General features: G+C 32.7%; 1 protein-coding gene across 1 annotated transcript in view; it reads left to right on the top strand.

Annotated features, from left to right (window-relative positions):
- The first annotated feature begins 14,033 nt into the window (after positions 1 to 14,033).
- FRYL (FRY like transcription coactivator) overlaps positions 14,034 to 24,300 on the top strand; it is a 195,019-nt gene continuing 184,752 nt past the window's right edge. The window contains exon 1 of the mRNA XM_051965725.1: positions 14,034 to 14,277. Within this exon, the coding sequence (XP_051821685.1) occupies positions 14,076 to 14,277 (202 nt within the window). The 5' untranslated portion in view covers positions 14,034 to 14,075. The remainder of the gene's footprint in view (positions 14,278 to 24,300) is intronic.

Here is a 24,300-nt window from a genome sequence, read left to right as displayed (position 1 = left end):
TTGAAAATGTAAAGTTTTTTTGATTTTTCATTTTTCTAAAGGCAATAATGAATATCCAAAGTAATATAATCTATACCACTTTCTCTGCATTTTTCTATTTAAACAGATTTTTAAAGTAAATTTTACTTTATTATGAATATTATGATTAGACAACTGTATGTGCAACCATAGGGCAGCAAAGATATATAGTGTAGATAGAATGCTGAACCTAGAGTGAGGAAGATATTTCCTGGAGTTCTAATTTGACTGTAGCTAATTGTTAGCTGTACAAACCCTAACCTTGCTCAAGTCACTTCACCCTGTCTGCATCAGTTTCCTCATCTGTAAAATAAGCTGGAGAAGGAAATGGGAAACCACTCCAGCGTCTTTGCCAACTAAACCTCAAATGGGATCATGAAGGATTGGAAAACGAAATATCACATCATGTGAAACCATATATCTTTATTGGGATCCAGTTTATTTTTTGAAAGGAAAGCTATAAATTTTACCTTGTAGGAACAATATTGTTCTGCTTGGTTCTCTCATTTTGAATTTCCTTCAGCTTTTTTTATTTAAAAAAAAAAAAAGTTCCATTGGCAATTTTATATTTAAACCTAACAAACTCCTACAATTACCCATTTCTGAAAATATGTCTCAGTCTGCACTTGTTGTTCACTGTCTTTCTACTCTGAAGTGTGGGAAACATTCTCATCAATCTGAAATCATGACTTTGTCTCTGCTTTGTTTCGATCTCTGAAATCTTCAAAAGTGTTTTTGCTTTGCATTGTTATGTTATTCTGCTTCTCTTTACTTCACTCTGCATCAGTTTACATAGATTCTTCATTTCTCTGACTGCCTCCCTTTTGTCATACTTTATTGTATAATCTGTGACATTACATTTTGTTCAGCCTTTCCTCAGTTGATGTGCAGTTAATAGATCCGGTTTTTTTTGTTTTTTGTTTTTTGTTTTGGATATAATAAAAGGTACAGCTATAAATAGTTTTGTCTTTGTAGATCCTTTTCCTCTGACTTTAAAAACTTCGATCTGTCTAGTGGTGGTATAATTTCAGAGAATATATACCATTCATGACTTTTTGAGTTATAACTGTTCTCAGTTGCTTTCCAGAATGGTTAAATTTGTTCACAGCTCAACCAACAGTATATTATTTTTTGAACGATACCTTTTAAGAATTGTCCTTTTTCAGGGACATCCTAACCAATCTGATGGGTGTAAAGTAATGAAAATTATTCAGAGTAATTTTAAATCTGTATTTCTCTTATTATTAATTATTTAAAGCAGTTTTTATGGTTGTTGATATGTCTGAGAATTTCCTATTCATAATCTTTTGACCATTTATTTCTTGGGGAATGGATCTATTATTACTAGGAGTAGTGGATCTTTGATTCAATTCAATAATGTGTTTTATCTATCAGACCTTATAACTGAGAAATTTGTTACAAAGATTTTTTCCCATTAATGCTTTTTTTCCCCTAATAATAATTGGACAATGATAATTGTCCAAAACTTTATTTTTAATAATCATAATTGTTCATTTAGTTTCATAATTCTTTGCTCAAAATCTTATTTGATCAAGATCTCATCCTATACTCCTAGTTCTGAAAAGTATCTCCATCCCTTCTGTAATTTGTGGTATAACCCTTTTTTCAACTAAAATTTGTCTCCATTTGAAGCTTATTTTAGTGTATAATTTGAGATATTCGCAAAAACTTAACTTCTTACATATTATTTTTCAGTATTCTCAGTAGTTTTTCTTGAATTATTGAATTTTTTTCTTCAATAGTTGATGTCCTGGGGTTTATCAAATATTAAACTTTTATCAAATATCAATTATTATGTTTGATCAGCCCTGGTTCTCTGATATACAATTTTTATTTCTGATCAGATTTTTTTTTTTCAGTTACCAAACAGTTTTAGTGAAATATTGCTTTGGTTTCCTTTCTTTCCATAATTTCTGCTAAGATTCTTGACCTTTCACTCTTCTAAATGAATTTTAAAAAAATATTTAGTTATGTAAAATAGTCTTCATGTGGCATTGAATGTAGGCATAATTTCTCTCTGTCAGTGATTCTGAAATGAAATAGAAAAAAGTCCAAAGCCTTTGGACACACAGGAAACCTCCAGACATGTGGGCAGACTTTGCTCATTTTCCTTCTAAAACTCCTATCATCGTAGTTTCTCACCTAACATTTTATGTACAAGACAGTTATGAAAAAGTTCCGAGAAATAGACAACCTAAGTGAAAGTTGTACTTCCTTAGCCTTTTAATGAACGGTTTTATTTGAGGTGCAGAAGTCTGAGAGTAAAAGAGGAGACTGAATTCTAATATAGAGCCTCATTTAGCTTTCTCAGAGATATTTTATAGTTAAGTTTATAATATCTTTTATGGATATGATTATTTTTTATTTCTTTCTATCATATTGTCTTAAACTGTTTCCTTGTGATTAGTAATCTGTAATTGAAATGGCCTGATCCTCCTCCTCCCTTCTTTACCTAGCCCAGAAACTTGTTGCTGAATCCTATACTTTGTCTTCTTTTAACCTGTTGTGCTTGTAACTATTCCTTCTGCCACTTTATACTCCCTCTTAATCACTAATCTCTTCCCTTTCCTCTGTTTTGGTCTGTTTTCCTGTGGAATTTAGTAGATTTTTGTACCCAACTTCACCTCACTGCATGTTTTTTATTATTTTTTTGATCAACCAGGTATGAGAAATTATAGTCTTCTTGGGTCTCCCCGTTCTTCATCATTTTTTTCAGTAGTATATTCTCCTTTCTTTCCATTTTTTTCCTTTCTTAAAGTAGCCCACAGACAAAACCACATTTAAGCCATCATCCTTTTTAAAATTTATCTCTCAGCCCTGAAGACATTAAAGATCCAAAGGACTTTGTCTTTTCCTTTCCCTGTTACATTGCAATTACTTATTATTATTTAGCTTCTTCCATTGCTAATATATAATTATTTTTCTAGGTTTTTCTTGAGTTTAGTGTTTGCATTTCACAATTTTTATTCAGTTGTGTAATTTTCATCAGAAATGCTTTAAAATACTTTATTTCAGGAAAGGAAAGTCAAGCTGCTTGTTATTTTAAACTTTTATCTTTTGCCTTTTGGAATGTGCTACTTCAGTGTTTGGCATCTTGACAGGAGTGACAAAATAGGGTCAGCTGGGTGGCCCAATGGATAGAGCACCAGGCCTGGAGTCAGGAAGACATCTTCCTAAATTCAAATCCAGTCTTAGACACATATTAGCATCTGACTCTGGGCAAGTCATTTAACACTGTTTGCCTCAGGTTTTCATCTGTAAAATGAACTGGAGAAGGAGATGGCAAAACATTTTAGTGTAATTGCTTAAGAAAATCCTAAATGGAGTCTTGAAGAGTTGGACACAACTAAAAAACAAGTGAGCATAGCAACAGTTGCATAGTCTTCTTGTGTGATCCTAACATTGGTTCTTTGTTGTTTGAATTCTGGCCATCTCTGATATTTTTCTTTGAAATGAAAGGTTAGTTTTTGGCTATGATCTTTTTGGGAAAGTTTTAAATTTGGAATTCCTTTTAGGAAGTAACTGGCAGATTTTATTTTCCCTTCATCTTGTGTTTCTAATAGATCTAGACAATTTTCTTTAATACTTTATTGAAATGTGGTCTAAGTTTTTGTTCAGCCTTTTCAAGAAGTCTAATGATTCTTAAATTATTTCTTCTTTGCCTGGTTTCCACTTCATTTTTTTGATGGTAGTTAGCTTATATATTTTTAAAAAAATTTTTTCTTTATATTTTTTTAGTTGCATGTAAAAAAGTTAACATTCATGTTTTGAAATTTTGAATTCCAAATTCTCTCCTTCCCACTGTCCTCTTCCTTTCTGAAAAAGCAAGTAATTGTAGATTTTACATGTAAAATCATGTAAAATATTTCTATATTAGCCATGTTACAAAAGAAAACAGACATCCATTCCCTCTTCACCACCCTAGCCTCCCTACCCCCGCCAACCAAACAAAGAAAATAAAACGAAAGAAATGTACTTTGATCTACATTCAGATATCATTTCTTTCTCTGGAAGTGGATAGCATTTTTCATCATAAGTTTTTCAGAATTATGTATTGCTCAGAATAGCTATGTCATTTATAGTTGATCATCCTGCAATTTTGCTTTATTAATACATTCTTCTCCTACTTTGGCTCACTTCCATTTGCTTTTAATTCATGTAAGTCTTTCCAGGTTTTTCTGATGTCATCCTGCTCATCATTTCTTATAGCATAATAATTTTCCATCAATGTCAAACACCACAACTTGTTTAGCCATTTCCTAATTGATGGATATCCCTTCAATTTCCAATTCTTTGTTACCACAAAAAAAGAGATATTATACATGTTTTTGTATGTATAGGTCCTTTCCCCCCCTTTATTCTCTTTGAGATACAGACATAATAGTGATGTTGTTAGGTCACAAGGTATGCATGGTTTTATAGCCCTTTGAACATAGTACCAAATTCCTCTCCAGAATAGTTGGATCATTTCAACATCCTCTTGACATTTGTTATTTTCCTTTTCTGTCATGTTGGCCATTCTGATAGGTGGGACGTAATACCTCAGAATTGTATTAATTTGTGTTTCTCTAATCAATAGAGATTTAGAGCATTTTTTATTTTTTTATAAATCAGCTTATGTAGTATTCTAATTTTTTAGTCTTTTGATTTTTCTCATGACACTATGGATTTATATTTTAAGGAGTCTACTATTTTGATAAGATTTTCCACCTTCTGAACTATTCTCCCAGTATTTTTTCCTTAAGATTTTCAAATTTCATTCTACTCTTCAGTCATTTCTTCCAACCCTATTCAAATCCTTGTGGCTAATCCATTCTTTTTTCCTGATACTCTGCTTATACTTGTGGAGTTATTCTTTTCCTCTAAATTTACTTCTTGGCATCTCTTAATTTATATTATTTCCTTATTGTGTTGACAGTTTTCTTTGATTTACCCCTTCCTCCAGCCTTAGTTTTTCTACTGAAGCTTTGTCAGAGACAGTCTTATCTTCATTATTCTTGTATTGACTAGCCAAGACTTGGTGGGCTCTAAGTCCTTATGTGGTCTGGTAGCTATTGTTGTAGTCCTAAATCAGGTGGGTGGAACTTGACCTCATCCTCCAGTAGGTCATACATAGTTAGCATCAAACCTGGATAGATTTTGGCCTCTTTACCTTCTCTGTATCCTATTTACATAACCCTCAGTAAGTTATTTGTGATTGTAGTGGTATCAGATTTCCTGAGGAGCTAATAAGGATTTTCAGAATGTAATATTGGAGATTTCCACATTAATAATTATTAATGTAATAAAGAAATAATTAGCATCGTAGGGGTTGGATGGAAAGAATTAAGAGATCTTCGAAGATACTGACAGAAAACATGTTGGAAACCTTTTTTTCTTATCTTAGAAAAATATTTTAGACTGAGTCACAACATCTGGGAAGATTCTAAAAATCAAAAGAAGACTGTAGAAATGAAAAGTTTGCAACTTGAAGTTTTTCATTTTTAAATAACATTTTCTTTGGAACCATATTGACACTGTTCACATGGTCTTCTAAGAAGTACAATATTTTAGAGAGTCTATAGGTCCATGAAAATCTGAATATTTCAGAAATGGTAATTTAAAAGGGAGTTGGACACTTCCTTTTTTGAGAGTACTGTGATCCAGTTTTGTACTTTTTAATAGCTTATGGGGAATAAAGTTAAGTGATGAAAAACTTTTATATTTTTCCCAGTGGAGGGCAGTCTTTGAATTTTGCTTGTTTGTTAAAAGGCAATTGGGTTTAAGTGACTTGCCCAGGATCATACAGCTAGTGAATATTAAGTGTCAGAGGCTGGAATTGAATCCAGTGCCAGTGCTCTATCCACTGAGCCATCAAGCTGCTCTGAATTGATAATAATTTCAGTTTTATTAGTTGGAACAAATATGATAAAAATTAATTTCCAATATAATTTTGAAGTTTTCTGTGAAACATTCTGTTTTTAATTTGTTAAAAACTTAGAATATTTGTAGTGAAATATATTGGTACTAGCAATATATAATTTTGTTTTCTGTACCAATAATCAGGATATTACTAGGATTCAGACCTGAGCTGTGGAATAGTATTAGAAGGAGAAATACATTGATAATGTATTCCTAGAATAAATATATATAATCTATTTATATGGGTTTGTGTGTGTGTGTATGTGAGTGTATGTATATGCACACACAGAGAGAAACATAAATTCATTTGTACAGAGATGATTTCCCCCCCACTTTGTTTTTAAGCCATTTATTCCAGTTTTTTTTTTCAAGAGGTTGAATTTCATGTTTTAACTCTTTATTTCTTTCAGAGTTTCAGAAATTCTTGTGTCCAAGCCTCCCTAAGGCTCTGCTAATGCTTATTGTTGAACGACTGTCTTCTGGGTTTATCTCTGATTTTTCTTAACCTATAGGATTTTTTCATTGTGTTCAGTTATCTCCTTTTTAGTCATATTTTCAATTAAATCTTATGGATTGGGATTTTATGCTCAGGTAATTTTCTGCCCTTTTTTTGGAAGGTTTAGGGAGCTCCTGTTTGTATGTGACTTCTGTAGTCTGAGTGTTGTTGTGGCTACTGGCCTGGATGGATAGGCTGGTATTGATTAGGCACCAGCCTTTCCTTTATCTCCTTGATTTAGTCTTGATATCCTGTTGTTTCCCTGTGGATTTTGAACTCTTCTGGCCTCTAATTTGTCTTTGCATCCCCAATCAAGACCATTACTTGCTGTGACACTGATAGTCCTTAGGGAAATATTGTAGAACCAACTAATTTCAGGTGTCTTGTGTAGTTGTCCTGGCCTTGGCAAACAGGCATCTGTCACCATTCTGTAGGACACATTCTTCATATATATAGGTTCTTTTCTACTCATGATTGGTCATTGTAGTAAGCAGAGTTTGCAGATCTTTTGCAATTGTTTCTTACAATTAATTGCAATTGCTTCTTATTTCAATCATCAGTTCATAGTTTTACTAGGTTTTCTTTGAAAAATCCCATTTTATTTTTATGGCACAATATTATCCCATCACATTCATATGCCATAATTTTGTTCAGTCTTTCACCAAGTTGATGGGCACTTCTTTAATTTTACTATCATTATGAAAAGACCTGACACCCATCCATCTCTCTCTCTCTCTCTTTCTCTCTCTCTCTCTGTATCTATCTATCTTCTTTGTTTTCTTTGATTATAGGCCTGGTAGTGGTATCATTGGGTCGAAGATTATGCACAAATTGGTCATTTTGTATACAGTTCCAAATTGTTTTCTAGAATGATTGGGCCAGTTCACAGTTACAGTTTTAATGTACCTGGTTTACCTCCCCAACATTTGTCATATACCTTTTTTTTGGTAGCATCAAAGAATTTTTTCAGTTATCATCTTATACTACAATTTGCTATCTTGAAATGTTCTGCTTCCTTCTCTTTTATCTTCTTTAACCTCTCTCTCATCTGTAGTTTGATTGTTGTAATACCAAAATTTGTAAGGTAATTTTAAGTTCCATTAATTTTTAAAATCTTGGCATAGCCTTACTGAAATGAATATCTGTCTAATAAAAGTTTTCCTTTTCTTTGAAGAATATTTTATAAGTATATTCATGTTTTAGAAAATTTATTCAGGTGTTTCAGTATTTTTTTTTTTGTAGTTATTTAAATTGTGCCTTTTCTATTATATCCTTTTGGTTTTGTTATTAGACTTATTTTTTTAAAGTTATTTTTGGGGCTTGTTGATTTCTCTTTTTCCCCTCATATTTAATTCCCTTAATAGCTTCTTATGAATTTATCTTTTATATCTAGTAATCCTCTTGTTATAAAAGAATAAAAAAGTGAATCAACTGAATCTGACAATATATCTCATTATACACCCATTCTCTCTCACCTCTTCAAAGCATAAATGAAAGTGTACTTTATTACCTCATTTCCAAACTACGTTTAGGTCTTTAAAATTGCTTAGCATTTAATTTCCTTTGTCTTGTTCTTTGGCTTACATTATAATAGTTACTGTGAATTTCATTTTCCTAGTTCTCCCTATTTTATTTGGCTGGCATTCGCTTAAATTTTCCCATGCTTATCTGAATTAATTTTGATTATTTCTTAGAGTAATATGCTATTACATTCATGTATCACAATGAACTGATTTAACCATTCTCCAATCCATGGATATTTACTTTATAGTTGTTTTGCTGCTGAGAAGTGTTGCTCTGAATATTTTGTGATCTTTTTATCTGAGCTCTGTTTCTTTGATTTCATTGGAATATAGTTTGAATCTCTAGATTATAAGATTATGATTCTTTTTCTGATTTTTTTTTGATATTATTTGTTTTAAAATTCCCTTCATTTCCAAATATATTCCTTCTTTATTCCTTGCCAAGAGAGTCATCCTTTGTAATAAAAAAGAAAGAAAACATTATTCAGTAAAATTATGTAGCATCTCTAGGCTCTGAAAGCAAGCAGTATTTCATACCCATAGTATCCCAACTTCTTCCCTTTTTTTTCTTCCCTTCCCCCAAGAAAGGAGGATTATCTCTTTTGAGGCCATGCTTTGTCATTCTGTTATTTAACTGTTCAGCTGTTGTTGTTTTTTAGAAGTACATTATTGTTGTCACTGAATATGTTGTTTTTATGCTATTTATAAGTGGTATCCTTTTTTTTTTTTATATTTTAGAAATAAAGCCATTTATTTGAGTCTTGGATTGTTGTTAACTCAACTAATCTGCCCAAGATTGACACAATCAAGGTAGATGAACCAAGTTATCATCAAGAGGTCATTTTGTTGAGTGAAACGGTAAGCCTATTACAGAAACTTTAAAAATACCACATATGGATTATGGAATTTAAAAAAACTTTAAAAAAGATATTTCAGTTACTTGTTTTGGTTATTTTTTTGAATTGGATCTACCAAGTATTAAAGAAGCATTTTTTAAGTACTTATTTTGTGCCAGTCATTGGCCACATATTTGAGATAGATAACAAAGAAAGGCAACAAACAAACAAAAAAAAAAAAAAGCCCTTGTTTTCAAAGGAATTTAGATTGTATACAGTTTTTGTATTTTTAGAAAAGAATAATAATTATAATGATAATATTTGATTAATATTTATATGACACTTTACAAAGTGTCCTCACAATAAATCTTTGAAGTAGTATAAATGTAATTTTCTCTATTTTCCAGAGTGGGGAACTGAGTCTGAGATTTATTTGCTCAACTTCGGAGATCAAGTTCAGTGATATTCTATAGTTGCCTTTTTTTTTTCCGATAAAATATTTTTATTTATTTTTAACATACATTTTAAAAAATTAGAATTCCAAATTCTTTCCCTATCTCCCACCTTTCTTCCACCCACTGAGAAGGTAAACAGTATTAAATCAGTTAGTCTTGTGAGGTCTTGCAAAAATATTTCTATTTAACCATGTTGTATAAAAGATGAATAAAAACAACAGCTCAATAAATATAAATAATAATTAATAAAAAGCAAGAAATGTAAAGAAAGTCAAAAGTAGTATGTTTTTAATCTGCATTCAGATTTGTATTTGTATTTGTCATCATGTATCCTTTGGAACTGTTTTGTACATGATTGATTGAACTCCCTAGCATTTTGGAATCATCATGGGCAAGGGATTGAATGTACTGACTTGTGTTGTGGCACAGAGCATTGCTGTTCATTGCTTTTTTTTTTTTAATTTATAATAACTTTTTATTAACAGAACCCATGCCAGGGTAATTTTTTTACACCATTATCCCTTGCACTCGCTTCTGTTCCGATTTTTCCCCTCCCTCTCTCCACCCCCTCCCCCAGATGGCAAGCAGTCCTATATATATGTTAAATGTGTTGCAGTATATCCTAGATACAATATATGTGTGCAGAACTGAACAGTTCTCTTGTTGCACAGGGAGAATTGGATTCAGAAGGTAAAACAAAACAAAAATGCAAATAGTTTACATTCATTTCCCAGCGTTGTTTCTTTGGGTGTAGCTGCTTCTGTACATCATTTATCAATTGAAACGGAGTTAGGTCTCTTTGTCAAAGAAATCCACTTCCATCAGAATACATCCTCATACAGTATCGTTGTTGAGGTATATAATGATCTCCTGGTTCTGCTCATTTCACTTAGCATCAGTTCATATAAGTCTAGCCAGTCCTCTCTGTATTCATTCTGCTGGTCATTTCTTACAGAACAATAATATTCCATAACATTCATATACCACAATTTACCCAGCCATTCTCCAATTGATGGGCATCCATTCATTTTCCAGCTTCTAGCCACTACAAACAGGGCTGCCACATTTTGGCACATACAGGTCCCTTTCCTTTCTTTAGTATTTCTTTGGGATATAAGCCCAATAGAAACACTGCTGGATCAAAGGGTATGCACAGTTTGATAACTTTTTGGGCATAATTCCAGATTGCTTTCCAGAATGGTTGGATTCATTCACAACTCCACCAACCATGCATCAATGTCCCAGTTTTCCCGCATCCCCTCCAACATTCATCGTTATTTTTTCCTGTCATCTTAGCCAATCTGACAGGTGTGTAGTGGTATCTCAGAGTTGTCGTTCATTGCTTCTGCTTCAAAAAAAAGTTTTCTGCTTTTTGAATCTTAGTGGCACAGGGGGCCTCAGGAGGTTGGTGGAGGTTGGTGTAAGTTCTATTATAAGCCATGCTGCTGTGGCTCCTGCTGAGTGAGCCAGTTAAGGTATTTCATGGATTTTTTTTTTTTTTACCTTGTTTGGATTTTTGGTGTCCTAGAGACAGCTGAAATTACTTTCATCTTCTGTGCATCCCTGTGTTAGAAGGGTTTGAAAGATTGTGAGGTTTGGAGGAAAATAAACCATCTTGTTAGACATGTGACCCAGAAGTCCTTAGGAAAAGGTGTTTGTGTACTAGCCTCCCCGCCCCCCTATTCATCCCCCTCCCCTCAACCCATTGACTCATTCTGGAAATCCAAGTCTTGTTAGTGGTAGAGACGGCCAGATCAATTTTTCTTGCTATGTTTTGGTATTACTTGGTTGCTCACTTCTATAGCAGCTAATTCTATAGCCAAGAGAATGAGTGGAAGGTACCATTTAAGTTCTGAATTAAAGAGGAATAATATGACCCTCACTATCTCTTTTTATATTTTTGTATTTTAATACTAGCACATTTTAACTTTTATGGCTATGAGATCATGCAAGCAAACAGTTCTCTGGTAGAAAAAATATAATACTAAGAAAAATAAAGGGGATTGTTTTCCCATGAGATATAAAGATATTGAACAAGTATAAACATGCACACTAAAATTATTTTTTTCCACCATTTATTGTATTTCCTTCTTAATGCTTCCCTCCACTTAAAAAAAGCCAGGGTGGGGTTGGGGGAAGGTAGCTATGAACTAGTAAGAAGACTAGGAAAGAGCTAAAATGGGGAAAGCAAAATATGTGGAAAGGACAGATATTATTCAAATAACTAGATGCATTCAACTCAGATTTCCATGACCTTTTCATCCCCAAATAGGAATTTGTCCTTTAGTCATTTCAGTGGGAATGCTTCCCATTGATGCTTCCATGTCCCCATTTGGGCTTTTCTTTGTAATGGGCTGAGGCTCGAGTTGATACACTGAGGTCCCAAGCATGTAAGGCAAAATAGTAATTGGACCATACTCTATTAATATATAAGCTTGGAGAAAGAATGGCCCCCACCCACTCTTTGTGCAAGTCCTGATGTGTTGTAGAGGAAATGATGATTTTGGTGGGTGGAGGCAGGGGAGTGGAAAGGGAGGGAAAGAGAGAACAAGGAGATAGATCTGTAACTGACTGTGAACAATTAATTGAGATAATTCACTATCTTCAGGCAGGGGCCATTCTTTCTCCAAGCTTATATATTAATAGAGTATGGTCCAATTACTATTTAGCCTCACGAGCTTGAGTCCTTAGCGCATCAACTCGAGCCTCAGCCCATTACATTTCTTGTCAGAGATATGCAGTTTACTTCTCCAGCTCCTTTTACAGATAATGGAATTAAGGCAAACAAAGTTAAGTAGCTTGTCCAGGGGTCACACAGCTAATATGTGTCTGAGGATAGATTTGAACTCTGATCTTCTTGACCCCAGGCCTGGTACACTACATACTGTGTCATTCAGCTGCTCACCTAAGGAATTATCTAAATCATTATAGGTTCTTTGGAAGAGAAAAAATTTACAAAGGCTTCAAAAAGAAAAAAAATAATTAGCACAGTGAAAAAACCAATCTAAATTGTTAAGGAATAATTCTGGAAAATACAAAACTAGCCTTTTTTATAGCCTCACTTTCCTAGATCTCACTGCAGCCTTTGATACTATTACTTACCCTCTCCTCACCTGTAGTAAAATAAATTTGGACTAAATGACTGTGGATCTCCCTTAGCACTTGTCTTTTGTTTCTAGGTCTAAGTACTTGTAGGAAAGAAAGGAAGCATGTAACAGACAAGCACAGCATCTTACACGTGATGGGTATTTACTCCCTGTGTTAATAATGAAAACAATATTTATTATTCTGTGTCCCACACTGACTTGGGTAACGTGGTGATCCAGGAAAAGTAAGATATGGGCCTTACCTTCAAATAGTTTTCGGTGTATTTGGGAAAAACAAAAATCTGAAATCATAGAACAATAGAAAAGAGAATTTTAATCAGCATTGGTTGAATGGTTCCTTATTAGTATGCCTTGATTGAGGCCATATCTATTTAAGACCTTAGTGATATTTTTTTTCTATGTGCTTGCCAAATCTACCCTTATATGTATTTTGCATGTAATAGAAGCTTAAAAAGTATTTGTTTAATGAATGGAATCAATAGAGTTGTAAGTCAGAAAATTGATTTTAAATAACCCTTTTTTTTCGTAATGGTTTTTTGTGTTGGTGGGGAAACCCTAGTTATCTTAATTAACATTAACTTTATTCTTCCATCAACTTACAAGTATTTTATTCTTTTATAATATTTTCAGCATTTTATACTTTTTGTCATTCTTTTTACATCATATGCATAATTCATATTTCATTAATAAAAATCAGATATTGGATATCAATTTAAAAATTTTCAAGATGTTAAAAACACTTAACTTCTTGATAAAATAGTAAAATCCCATTTATATTTCTTATATTCTTTATTTCTGTTTCTTTTTTGTTCATTAACACTACCACCAGAGGGCAGGCAGACAGGAATGGAAGAGAAATTAATCAATTTTAAATTTTAATTTCAGTGCCTGAATAATCATAGCAATTTACAAGATTATTTTAGAGAAATGTTTCTTTTATTTTTACATTATATAGTATTTCATACAATGCTCAGTTTCTTTAAATTTAATCTTCTGTGTTTGCAAAGTTTATATTTGGACATTTAAAAATTTTAAAGCTATAACTTTGCTCCTAATTTTCATATCCTTGTTTACTTATTTCCATTTTAAGTCATCCTTGCTGAGGTTTTCACTATGACCATTAATAATTAGCAGTTAACACATTAAGTGGTTTTGCATGTTCTGTAATATAGCATGCTGAACAAGGTAAAACTTTCGATTATCCTTATATGTGTAATGTAGGAGTGCTTCTGAGGTCTCCGTGAATTTTCTAAATGATAAGTATTATCTTTTAACTAAGTTACTGTTAGTCATTCCTACTGTAGGATTGATTACTCAACCTAGATCAAAGTAAACTTTCATTTATTAAGCATTTCACAAAAATCTCATTTCTCAGTGATTAAGTTTATAATTCTAAAATGTTTATATTTTTGTCTTTGTATTCTTGTTAATACTGTGTGTGTGTGTGTGTGTGTGTGTGTGTGTGTGTATTTAACTTTGGGTCTTTTTTCTGCTGATTTTGTTATCAGTTTTGTGCAGTAAATGTCTTCAAAAATCAGCTTCAAGACAGCTGCCTCTCGATCTCCTACTTACTGCTGCCTAAGTTCACATGACTTTCTTTGCTCCCTTAACATAAACAGTTGACATTAATTTGTCAGTAGGGAAGCTTGTGCCAGTATCTGGTTTTCAATTCTGAAAACTATTAACAACTGATATTAATTATGTAGAAGAATCCCAAGATGGATTTTTTAAAAAAGAGTGTTTCTACTGCTCTTCCTGGAGATGTGGCTTTGGATATTGGTGATAATTTTCAGGAAAACCCTCCACTATTACTGAAGATGAGACGCCTTAGCCTATTTTCTTTAGGAAAGACTATAAATGACGAAGATGCCATCGATTTTCTTCATCCTGATTATGACAAGTATAAACATCATCAACGTGGTAAAGACTTAAGTGTTTAGTTTTTCATAGGTATTTAAGTTTTTTGATTATGTTAAAACAAACCATGGCAGATTGAGATATTTTTATTCTTTAGTTAATATTTTTAAAGTAAACAGTGTACTGTTTGCCTAATGAACATATATTATTAAGACTTTTGCTTTGACTTAAGAGGAATTTGGATCTGATTTTCACTGTTGAAATTGAAAATCAGTGAAGGTACTGTTTAATAGTAATTATTAGAGAATTTAAGAAGATGGAAAAATACCTGTTTTTCAATATAATGCATGTAGTTCATAGAAACAAAAAAATTAAAAGAAATTGACAATAAACATTTATGAATCATTTGAAGTTCTGTTTTTACAGAAATATACTGACTTCTCTCATTCCAAATAGGTATGGGGAAAAAAAAGGACTGACATCTCACTTATATTGTAGAGAGATATATTATTACATAAAATAGGGAAGCTTTTTTATCCAATAAAATTTTAAGGGGAAAAGTTGCTTTTTTTATGCCATCCTTAAGAAAAGATATTTTATTAAATGAATTAGAGATTATTTCCTTATTGATCATTTTAGTTTTGCCAGTTGCCTTAAGACTTTGTATGTGGCACTAGAACTTAACTTATTAGGATTCACATTGCGAATTAATTTAAATAGAGAAAGTGGAGTTCAGGGTGCTGACCTTTGTAAAACTCTTTGCCTACCTTAAAGTTCTATATAAATGCTTGCTATTGCTGTTATTGTTGTCATTATATCACCAGAATACCAGGTTTACTACCAGATGATTAAAAAAAAATTTTTTTATATGCCTCTTAGTCATTGAAATATGCCTTACATTTTTATTTAAACCTGAAATCTATTGTTACTAGTTTTGTTTTGAAGATGATATTTATGTTAAAGATAATGCATTTTTACTTCAACATATATAACTTTCTTCACTGTTCCAAGTTCATTTATATTGTAATTTCTAATGTTTAGGATCTATTTAGCTTAACCTATTGTATTACCTTACTTATTTGGTCTCTGGTCAAAACTGTAAGAATAGTTGTATCTGATTTTAAAATTTTTCTGTGATTTAATTTTTGATATAATGTATTTTTTTAGCTTTGAAATTTCTGTTTTTAAGTGATACACCTTTGATTTTTTTTTTTCCATTTTACTTAAAAAACTGAAACAGTGATGACCTTTTGTGGACTGTACTTTTTGGAAATACCTTAGTCTGGAAGCCATAAATCATAGTGTGCTCCCCTGGAGAGGCAGACACTTCACTCTTTGGTTGAATGATTTCGGGAGGTTGTCTTCCTCCAGTTGTGGTTACAGTGTAACTTCATGCTGTTGCTTTAGTCCTTTTTTCTTATATAAAACAGTGGTGGGAAAGAAGACCCGTCCAGGAGTCAGTTTGTGCGTCTTTTTGTCAGCTGGCTAAGCAAGATGGCTTCATTAGCCCTGACATTGCAAGGAGTTGTTAGAACTCTTGTGGCTGTGGTTGGAACTGTGGGATTGCTCAGCGAGTGAGCGGCCTGGCTAGAGCAAAGGCTGCCATGGGCTTCTCTTCACTAATGATTTTGTGTGTGTGTGTGTGTGTGTGTGTGTGTGTGTGTGTGTGTGTGTGAACTTTCTGGGGCTAGTTTGGTATAAGGTTCCCCTTACATCCTTGTTAGTCTTTTTATTTTCTCAAATGGCATTTATATATAATTTTTGCAGTGAGGCAGCTTGGAGGTTAGTGGGCTGGAGCTGGAGCTCATTGTGGCCTGAGACACTTCCCAACTGTGTGACCCTGGGAGACTCATTTAACCTGTGTCCCTTGATTTCTTCATCTGTGAAGTGAGAATAATAGTTGTTGTACCTGCCTCCCGGGTTGTTATGAGAGTCAAAGGAGGTAATCTTTGTGTGAAGCATTTTGCAAACCTTGAAATGTGAATGTTATCTGTTATTACTATTATCATTATTATTATTACGGTCATCATCGCCAAAATGCCACATTTACTACCGAAAGATTCTTGCCTTTTTATAGGCATCTATTCAGTCCATCAGTAAATGGTTATTTTGTGTCTACTGAGTGTCAGGCACTGAGGGAATGCTTTAAAAGGCAAAAGAGTCTCTGCTTTCAAGGATATCACAGTCCAATAAGGGAGACAGTATGCAGACAGATTATGTACAGTGTAAGCTATGCATATGATAAATAGAAAATAACAGGAAAAGTAACATGAGAATTAAGAAGGGTTAAGAGAAGGCTTCCTGTAGAGGGTAAGATTTAAGTTAGGCCTCGGAGCAAAGGAAGAGAGAGAGCATTCCAGATACGGGGATCAGCTGGAGAAGATTCCAGGGCCTGAGGGTTAGTGTCACTGAGTCAGGGAATAAAGTATTAGAAGACCAGAAACATGGGAGCAGCTGGGGGTCTGGGTAATGAAGAGCTTTGAATGCTGGGAACAGAATTTTATTTTGTCCTGGAAGCAATAAGAAACCACTGGAGATTATTGAGTAGGGGAATGGTGATGTGAGTGGAACTGCATTTTTGGAAGATCACTTTGGTGACTGACTGTGATGGATTGGAGTGGGAGGAGACTTGAAACAGGTAGACTATTGATATAACTAAGGGGAGAAGTGATAAGGGGCTGAATCAGGGTGGTGGCAAGGGGGAAAGGGAGCTTCTTATTTGCACATGGACAGATGTTGACAACAGCTTAGTGATTGGGAGTGAAATCCTGAAAGTCCAGATGACTCCTGAGTTGGAAGCCTGAGGGAACTAGGAGGGCTGTGTTGTTGCCCTCTGCAGTAATACAAAAGGTAGAAAGTATGAGGTAATGGTGGTGATGGTAGTGATGGAAGAGGTTTTATCATGAGTTCAGTTTTGGATCTGTTGACTTTAAGATGCATATTGGACATTCATTTTATGACATATGAAAATCAGCACAAAATTTGGGCAAGATAGATAGATTTGAAAATCATTATAGTGATGGTAATTAAATCCATGGGAGCTGAGGAGATCACCATGTAAAGTAATTAGAGAGAAAAGAAGTGTTTCTAGGACAGAACCTTAAACTTATGGAAGTTATAGGCAAATATTTAAGGTTAGACTCTTCCCCCCAAATAAAAAAATTTTTTTATATCTTTTATTTTTACATTACATACATTTTTCTTATTGGCTTTTCCTTCTCCACCACCTGAGAATGATCCAGTAAAAAAATATTTTTTAAAGACAAAAAAAGGAAAAATAATCCTGAATTATTAATACATTGGAAAAAAATCTGATATACATTATATTTATCTACTACAATTTTATAAATCAGTCTCTAATTAGTGGGCATTTACTTTGCTAATGTCACAAATACTTTGTTGTCTAAGAAGACTATCTTATTATCAGTGACTTCTTCGGAAGAGAAGCCTAGTGGAATTTAGGGACATCTAGGTTATGCAGAAGATTGAGTGTTGGGCCTGGAGTCAGCCTCAAACACTCACTAGCTATGTTACCCTGGGCAAATTGCTTCTTAGTTTCCTCATCTGCAAAATGATTATGTGGCTCTCAGGGTTGTTGAGGACCAGATGAGATATTTGTGCATTACTTAGCACACAGCAGGTGCTATAAAAATGTTATTAGTTTTTCTTGCTTTCATTATCTTTCTTTCTAGGTGATAGAGTATGGACATTTGAGTCCCTTTATTTTTATAGTTCCAAATTGCTTTCCAAAATGGTTGTGCTAATTCATAATTGGCTTATGTACCAGTGTGCCTCTCTTTCTGCTACTTTCCATGAGTAGCTTTTTCCATCTTCTGTTGCCTTTGGTAATTGCTAGATATGAGCTAAAACCTCAGAGTTACTTTGATTTGAATGTCTCTATTTATTAGTGATTTGGAACATTCTTATTAAAAGTTTGCAATTTTTTTCAAAGAAATTTATGCCCTTTGATACTTATCTGTTGAAAAATGGCTTTTGGTCTTACACACAATTATTGTCTATATATCTTGGATATCAAATCTTTACCTGAGAAATGTGTTACAAAGATGTTTTTCCCTTTCTACCACTTCCCTTCTTAGCCCAGATACATTAATTTTGTTTTTGCAAAAGCTTTTCAATGTCATATATCTAGTTCAAAATTGGACTTATAAAATGAAGAAACATGCAATTATCACAGATAGCCCCAATAATATGTTAAAACTAATACACCTTTAGTGAAAGACTGAGTTAACTTGCTCTTTTTTTAATTGATGCTCTTTATTTTCAAAATATATACATGAATAATTTTCAATATTCACCCTTGCAAAACCTTGTGTTTCATAATTTTCCCTCCCTTCCTCCTACCCCTTCTCCTATTCAGCAAGTAATCCAGTATATGTTAAACATGTGCAATTCTTCTATACATATTTTCACAAATATCATGCTGCACAAGAAAAATCAGATCAAAAAGGAAAAAAATGAGAAAAAACAAAATGCAAGCAAACAACAACAAAAAGAATGTTGTGCTTCATACTTAGTTGCCATAGTCTTCTCTCTGGTTGCAGTTGGCTCTTTTCATCATAAGGCCATTGGAATTGGCTTGAGTAGTGTGAGCTAACTTCTAATAAATACCTTTATGGTTCATATGTTTGTGTAAAAGATTCTTTTTAGTATTATATTTTCTGGTTGAATATTCAATATTCATATTATATATGTGTGTGTACATATATGCATATATACATATATATGTCATATCTGCTATAGTTCTAGGCAGAGGGAATGATAAGAATGTTGGAAGTGTAGAGTTTTTTTGGAGAAGTATCTCAGTTTTGTCTGTCTCATGAAATGAAAAGCTGAGATTGTGCCAAGAAATGTCTGATGGATACAGCTTATCAGAAAGGGAAGTTGGAATTCTTCAGTTATTAAACAAATGTTACATATTAAGTTATTTTATTTTGCATACTATGAGTATTTTGAATTTTTTTCCTGGGTAATCAAAACTTTAAGAAATGCTATTTTAAAGTATTAGTAGATATTATTATTTGGCAAGTGTATATGTCTTAAGGTTGAATTTAAGTTTAAGTAGCACTGACATGATAGAAATCAAAATAATCAATACAACTGAATGATAAGTTTTTAATTCATAATTATTTCCATTTATGAAGATGTTGCTATAAGCTGAATAAGGAGTATTCATTTTTTTGGTAGTAGTTGGAATGTATTTCTTCTAGAGGAAATATTTTTGTTGTTTAGTATCTTTTTTTTTTGATGTTATTTTCTAAATATTGTGAAATCAGTAATCTTTCAGAATTTTAAGTAGTATAAAATTTATTTACATGAACTAGACTATATCACCTTATTAACTTGTCTTCTTAAAAACTAGAGATATTAAGATATATAATGTAATTTGACTTAATCCTAAAACACTGTCAAAACGTATGTATATATAATATATGTACATATATAATGTATATATAATATATTGTGTGTAAAATATATATTTACATATATAGATGAACATGTATGTCATAGATATAGTTGAGTGCTCATTATGTAGAATGTTAAATATTTTATGAAAGATGAAGAATAAAGCTGATTCCTGCCCCTCATGGAGATTATCAAATGACTAAAGACTAATATTTGCTACAGAGAATTAGCAACATAAAAATGCCATCTGCTTTGTGCAGTATTCCATAGTACTATCTGGTTGATTGATAAATAATGAATGAATGAAAAGTTAGTAGAAAGTAATAAGCAGCCCTAAGTTTACTATAGATTTGTTATGACTATTAGAATGAGTCTTTGCTTCCAAGACTGAAATATTTTTACATGACAAGAATGCTTCCTAGATGGGCTGATTTGGTAGGTAATGAGTTTTTTCTTGTAAAATGCTGAATGACCACTTATTGGGGATACTATGGAAGAGGTTCTTGTTCAGGTGTAAATTGATGACTTGGCCTCTGAACTTCCTTCTGCTTTGGAGAACAGATGATTCCTTGAGTAATTGCAGAGATATTTATCTCACACCTTTATTCTTTCTCTAACTACCACCTCTAACCACATTTGTTTTCTTGCTGGGCCTTGAAGAGCCTCCATCTGACTGCGGGTATTTTCTCTGTTTGTCTCCATGGCCAGGATGCTCTCCTTCTTCACCTCTGCCTCCTAGTGCCAGCAGGAAGTCTTTCTCAATCTCCCTTAACCAATCAGCCAATCAGCTCTTTTCAGTGTATGCTCCATACAACTTGTTTGTGAATATTTGTTGGTAGGCTGGCTCCTCCATTAGATTGTGAGCTCCTTGAGAGGCAGAGGTTGTTTTTTCCTTTACTTTGTATACCCAGCATTAGCGTGATGCCTGGCCATAGCATGTGATGAATAAATTTGTCATTGAAATTACTCAGAGGTGTGAGTTTAGAGGTAATAACATCATTGTAGTTTATAAATATGCTTTATTAAGAATAGTTTAGGATAGATGGAATTTAAATTGTATGAGGACCAAAAAAAGCCTTTGCTTTGTGGTGTTTTTTGCTGAACCTTGTAGGGAAGTTGGAGTTATAAAGTTGCCTCCAAGAGTTAGACGGTAAATGACTTGATTGTGGTCACAAGCTCACAGCTCTTCCTGATTTCCACACCCCAGTTCCTGTATTTAACCTGCTTTGTTTATTACCATGTGTGAGAATATTAAGCCAATCCCAGATAAGAGAGGTCACAACTCCTTCATTTTACTTTGTTTTCCTTTCATCAAAAAGGAACTTGCCCTGTACCTATAGAATATTCTTTCTACACTCAATCTTTGCTGTGGGAACAGATCAGTTTCCCTAAAATATTGCTCAGAAATTTTCATTGATTTACTTTTGCCTTAGAGCTTATGGGATTCTTTAACCTCTTTTTTTGGTCTCTCCTTCTTGTTCCTGTTTTCAGAGACTGGGCGGCATTAACTCAGTGCTGAGCTCCAAGCTAACTTAAGCCCTGCCTTGTCCACATTCTGGCTTTGGGGCCCAGCTGGGTCAAGGCACTCCACTTTTCAGTGCCCCAAGTGCTTCTCTTAGATTTGAGATGGCTGCACTAGGAAAGGGAATGTCCTTACTGGGATGTTTTCCCTATCATGAAATCATTAGACCTTAAAAAAACTATCCAACCTATCCTTTTGTTCAACGTCTATAAACCTTTGCTGTAAAACCTTTTCTGACTAGACTGTCTTAAAATGATCTCTTTCTTTGCATTCCTATAGTAATTATTGTTTAAATAGTTAATTTATAAGTTACTAATATGCTTCATGATGTTTTTCTAATGTTGTCCCAAATTTGTTTAAATCTTTTACTGATTCATAATTTTTAATATATTTTCATCTTTTTTCATTAACTTTGTTGGAAACTAATAATTTTCCGTATGTCCCTTATAATATATAATACATGTGTTATTATATAGTTTATAATACAAAGGACATCATTAAAAAAACCTACATTTTTGATGGTGAACTTTGTGATATTAGGGAAGTCAAACTTTCTGGGCTTTTCTCAACTTTAAATTGAAAGCATTGAATCAGATTAGCTTATTGTCATCTTAATAACATTATTAGCTTTATAGTTATATGTAGTTTTAGTGAAAGGCAGGAAATATTTTCTTTAAAGATGACATTCTGCTTTATTAACCTTCACATACATGTAAGAGGATTTCACTCTCTTTTCTCTTCCTGACACCTCCTGCATTCCTTTTTCAATAGTAGAGGTAATTTTATTGGAAAACATAAATATCTTGATCAGCCTAGATCTTTTTTTTTCAGAAAAATTATTAAGCATAAAACGAACATGTAATTTTAACCAAATCTGGTGTAACATTGAAAATTATAACCAAACTAAAAGTAACATTTTCCCAGAATAATTCTTATGTTCCTTATATTTCACATCATAAGGTTTGTTATTGTTCATTCATTTATTGTAGGTTAATATAAATTATGTAATATTTTAAATAAGTATATTAAGAATTTCATAGAATGTAGAGCTAATAAGGGAGGTATAGTAATAGAACTATATTAATTTTGAATATGCCTAAAGGGATGTCATGTTTAGAAATAGTTTATAAAGAATATGAATAGTCAATATGTTTTAAAAGTCATCCCTTAGTTATTGAATATATATGACTTGAGTATTGAGATTGTACTTTTACATTAGCAATAGCAGCAAAATCCTCTTTAAATCTACTTATTTCTATTTTTATATCCTGGTAATGGAATGAAATGTGTTTTTTTTTTTTTTTTGTCATCTATCCTGCATTACCAATAGAATTCATTAGAAGCTAGATAATATCCAACCAGGCAATGGTGCTAATAAAAGAAAAATCTTAAGCTTTATGAATGGAATATTTTTATGTATTATTTTTCATACATGTGGAAACATTTAAAATAAATTTCAAAAATTTATCAGGTTTTTATTTTTTCTAAATTTGCTTAGAACAAGAAATGTGTCTGTGTATTTTAGTAAGCATCTCCTTCAAGAATAGTTCATCATTATTAATGAAGTAGAATAAATTAAAATACAGGATATTTGTCCCAGAAGTCTAAATTTTAAGCTTTTCTTAGACTTTGGGAAAGCACACACATGCATACATGGTGGAAGAATATATGTAACCTATATTGCATAATTCAGCAGTCTGCACAATATACACACAAATATAATAATTACATTGTCATGAGGAAAGTTTTATCATTATTTAAAATTAGATATAAGGGTACAGAATAGCTCATTTTAAAGGACTAGGACTAAGAAATATTGTAATGTAAGGGTACAGAATAGCTCATTTTAAAGGACTAGGACTAAGAAATTTGGAAATAGATACTTAAGTGAAATGACTTTTACCTCAACACAAGATATTTTAATGTTCTCTCCATGCTACTATTTGATATGAAGTACTAGATCCTGTTCCAAAGTTGAATGGAATTATTTCATAAAACATGTACTCTGTTTTGTTTCCTTTCAAAACTAATTTTTTTTTATTTTAATTTTTTTTTATTTACAAGTTATATGCATGGGTAATTTTACAGCATTGACAGTTGCCAAATCTTTTGTTCCAATTTTTCCCCTCCTTTCCCCCATCCCCTCCCCTAGATGGCAGGATGACCAATACATGTTAAATATATTAGCGGATAAATTAAATACAAAATAAGTATACATGTCCAAACCATTATTCAAAGCTAACTTTAATGGTACTATTCTGTTTCTAAAGTAAAACATATGTACCTTCTTCATGTAGATAAGCTTCCATGTTGTCCTAAATTATTATGGAATTCTGGAATTAAATCTTTCTTCTGTTTAGGTTATTGCCATTTTGTCTTTTGTGCATCATCTCAGGGGGTGGTAAATGTAGTTTCAAAAAAATTGAAATCAAGAGTAATCACCTATAATTATGTGAAAAATGATGTCTTAACAAAGTGAATAGATCAAGAAACTGATTTTTGAGGTTCATATAGCTGGGTTTTCACATTTTGCTTCTGATTCACTTTGGTTTGTTTGACACTGGGCAACATACTCAAACTCTTAGTGCAACAGAACTCATCAGGCAGCTAAGTGATGATTAGTGGTGTACTTTTAGCAGTGAGTTTCATATGCTAAAATTTTAATTCATTACCATGTCTACTTTAGACTAAGAAATAAAATAAGATAAAATTTTTGTCTTTAATATATTCCATAGTGAACCAGTCATCTAATTTTACAGGAAAATAACATTTGTATATAAAATTCAAAAGGGCCTCAGCATTTATTTGGATAGATTTTTATGGAGAATTTGTGAGTAACCACAATCAAACAATAAACATTTATTGACTGACTATAAATCAGTGTGTTATGGCTAATGGAAGTAGAAAGATATTAAGAAAGGACCAATAGGGGAGACGGATTTTATATATGTACAAATACTTATAAAACATAGGTGCTTAAGAGTTTTGCGGACAAAATGCTAAGTTTGGAGTTCCTGGGCTAACTTTTGTGATTGGGATGGATCAGTTGTAATTATGTACTTTCACTGAGCTGAGAATCTAGAATTGAATAGAAAAATATTTAGCAGAAAGTCACCAAGAAAGTAAGAGTTCTACTTTTC

Source organism: Antechinus flavipes, chromosome 6, assembly GCF_016432865.1.
Source record: "Antechinus flavipes isolate AdamAnt ecotype Samford, QLD, Australia chromosome 6, AdamAnt_v2, whole genome shotgun sequence".
NCBI classification, from domain to species: Eukaryota; Metazoa; Chordata; class Mammalia; order Dasyuromorphia; family Dasyuridae; genus Antechinus; species Antechinus flavipes.
This window is presented reverse-complemented; position numbering and strand designations above follow the sequence as displayed.